The sequence below is a fragment of the Cornus florida genome, unplaced genomic scaffold (genome assembly GCF_030987335.1).
Source record: "Cornus florida cultivar Cherokee Brave unplaced genomic scaffold, ASM3098733v1 CherokeeBrave_3.0.0_Hap2_Chr02, whole genome shotgun sequence".
NCBI classification, from domain to species: Eukaryota; Viridiplantae; Streptophyta; class Magnoliopsida; order Cornales; family Cornaceae; genus Cornus; species Cornus florida.
The window spans coordinates 28,487,062-28,489,802 of record NW_026775572.1 but is presented as its reverse complement, the minus strand read 5'-3'; the positions used below and the strand labels follow the sequence as shown (position 1 = coordinate 28,489,802).

Genomic DNA, 2,741 nt, shown 5'->3' with positions numbered 1-2,741 from the left:
AAAATCGCAACATTGACTATATCTACTATTGGCAGTGTTCTTAACTTATTGAGAAGCAACGACAAAAATGTATATACATAGAAGGATAGAGATAATTTTATAAAGAAACTCTTTCATGTAATAATTACAGTATATTGAATAAAAGTTATATATAAAAGAAACTCTAAAATATTTCAATAATAATGTGATATAGAAGAAAATATAAATAAATATAAAAAATTGACTATATCTACTATTGGCAGTGTTCTTAACTTATTGAGAAGTAACGACAAAAATGTATATACATAGAAGGATAGAGATAGTTTTATAAAGAAACTCTTTCATGTAATAATTACAGTATATTGAATAAAAGTTATATATAAAAGAAACTCTAAAATATTTCAATAATAATGTGATATAGAAGAAAATATAAATAAATATAAAAAATACAAAGACATAAAAAGTTTTTAGAGAGAAGAATTGTAACCTAAATATATAATTTATTTAAGAAGTATAGTGCACTTACAATGTTGGCCTGAAAATGAAAAAAAGTTTTTGCAAGAAGAAGATAACATGAAAGAATTTTTTTTTTTTTTTGAGATCATATAACTCGTAGGCATATATAAGCGAACAGACAACCTTTCACAATAGACGTCTCTTTCAAATATAAAAGTAAAAACGTGTCTTAACTGTTGATGCATTTTAGAAAAAGGAAGCGTCATCTCTTTGGGAAAAAGAATAAAGAAAGAAAACAAAAACGGTGTGTAAAAAGAAAGGCATCTTAACTGTAGATACCTTTTAGAAAAAAGAAGAAAGAAAGAAAACAAAAACAGTGTGTAAAAAAGAAATATGAAACGTGTCGTATAATATTTTTGTAAATTAAAAAAATTATTTTAAAATGTATATAAAAAATTAAAATTGAATACACTTTTATAGGGTATATAGATATATATAAAATTACAAAATAATTGAAAATTTAACCTATTTAATTAGAACTAATATGGAAACTTTAATAATAAAGCAATAATTAGCAGTCTTACTAAAAATAGCTAAAAATATATATCACGGTTACCCTTTTTCTCTAAATTTTTCACTTTTCAAAGGAGATTTTTAGTTTTGTTATAATATAACGAGCCCTGTTTGGTTCCAACTTCTAACTTCTAATCAGATCAGCACCAAAAAAAAAAAAAAAAAAAAAAAACAAAAAACAAAAACAAAAACAAAACTTATGCATAGAAGGTATGTATAGAATAAAGAACCAGTACACTGCCAATACAACAACAAAAATCATCATCAAAGCCAAAAACATAGATCCAAGATGAAAGTTCTTACACAAATTTTCTCAAGGAAGGTGCGTAAATTAAATTTAGATGGAGTACTTGTATATTTGAATTCCAATTTTTTTTTTTTTTTTTTTTTTTTTTCTTAGTTTCAAGTTTTATCATAATAGTTTGAATCAATATAAATTGCGATGGATCGAATGAATAATTGTGAACAGAATCATAAATCAGACGATGATGAGGAAAAAGCATCAACATTCACTTGCAAAATATGTACAGAAGAAAAGCTGCCAACATCAACCAAGAAGTTCAAAAACAATAAGATATGTGTTCACTCAATCTGCACCGATTGCATAGCCAAGTATATCAAAGTGAACATTGAAGAACACAATCCCGCCAAGATTAGATGTCCTTCACTCTTCTGTGGTCAGATGTTGGATCCTCTTTCATGCACTCGAATCATTCCCGCTCAATTGTTCGACAAGTGGTGCGACGTGCTCTGTGACTGGACTCTTCAAGGGTTGGACACATGTTACTGTCCCTACCGGGATTGCTCAGCTTTGATTGTGAATGCGTGTGGAGGGGGTGTGAGGAGATCCAAGTGTCCCAGGTGCAAGAGGCTGTTTTGCTTCCGGTGCAAGCAACCATGGCATCCAGGCTATGGATGTGAAGATCATCAGAGTGATAGTATTATTGAAAAGAGGAATAATTGGATGAGATGTCCCACGTGCAAACATTGTGTTGAACTTACTGAAGGTTGTATCCTTAAGTTTTTCTTTTTATTTATTATATTTTAATATTACATACTTATTAAATATGTATTTACAAAGTATTGACAAAATTATTGAATATGTGGCCCAAGTTTATGAAACAATATGATAGACTTGTAAATAAGAAAAATTAAGACTACTGATAATTGGCGCTCCAACAACATCTTTAGGCGAGCACAATTCTTTTCTTACGAAATAAAATTACGAAAAAAGTTTCCAAACTCAAAATACATAGATCATACATTTTTAATGCCATTATTTCCTGTCTTTCTTTTGGTGAACTTTTATGGGCTTGTGTTTGCAAATGCAGGCTTGATAATGACACTTTTGAGGTGTACGCGACAATGAAATATCCACCAAACAGGGCATAAATATTAATCTTTCAAAAACTAGATGAATTTGTTTTATAAAAATCATATATCAACCTTTACGAATTTGCATAATAAATATCATTAAGTAACAAACACATCACACCACCATAATCCCAAAATGGATTTAACCAAAACACAGAATTTTTCCTTTATTCAAAATAGCTTATTTATTTTACTTTTTCTTTGTTTTGGTCTCTAACCATGACATAATGTAGAACATGTTACATGCCATTTATTCACATGAAGATCACTCGATGATGCTCAGCCTCGCAGGCCAATAACACCTGCACAAGACAAATACATATTGAATTTAGGTTAGATAGTTATAAGATATAATCCAA

At 29.0% G+C, this 2,741-nt stretch overlaps 1 protein-coding gene across 1 annotated transcript; it reads left to right on the top strand.

Annotated features, from left to right (window-relative positions):
* The first annotated feature begins 1,450 nt into the window (after positions 1 to 1,450).
* Positions 1,451 to 2,377, top strand: LOC132295923 (E3 ubiquitin-protein ligase RSL1-like). Its single transcript, XM_059794185.1, has 2 exons — positions 1,451 to 2,015; positions 2,340 to 2,377. Exons 1-2 carry the CDS (start codon positions 1,451 to 1,453, stop codon positions 2,375 to 2,377), a joined length of 603 nt encoding a protein of 200 aa, XP_059650168.1.
* The last annotated feature ends 364 nt before the right edge of the window (positions 2,378 to 2,741 follow it).

Bases quoted from the DNA above. Each gene is read 5' to 3' on its own strand.
- LOC132295923 (XM_059794185.1), top strand. From the start codon at position 1,451: ATGGATCGAATGAATAATTGTGAACAGAATCATAAATCAGACGATGAT. The intron at 2,016-2,339 runs GTTGTATCCTTA...TTGCAAATGCAG, and splicing joins TTGTGTTGAACTTACTGAAG to GCTTGATAATGACACTTTTG.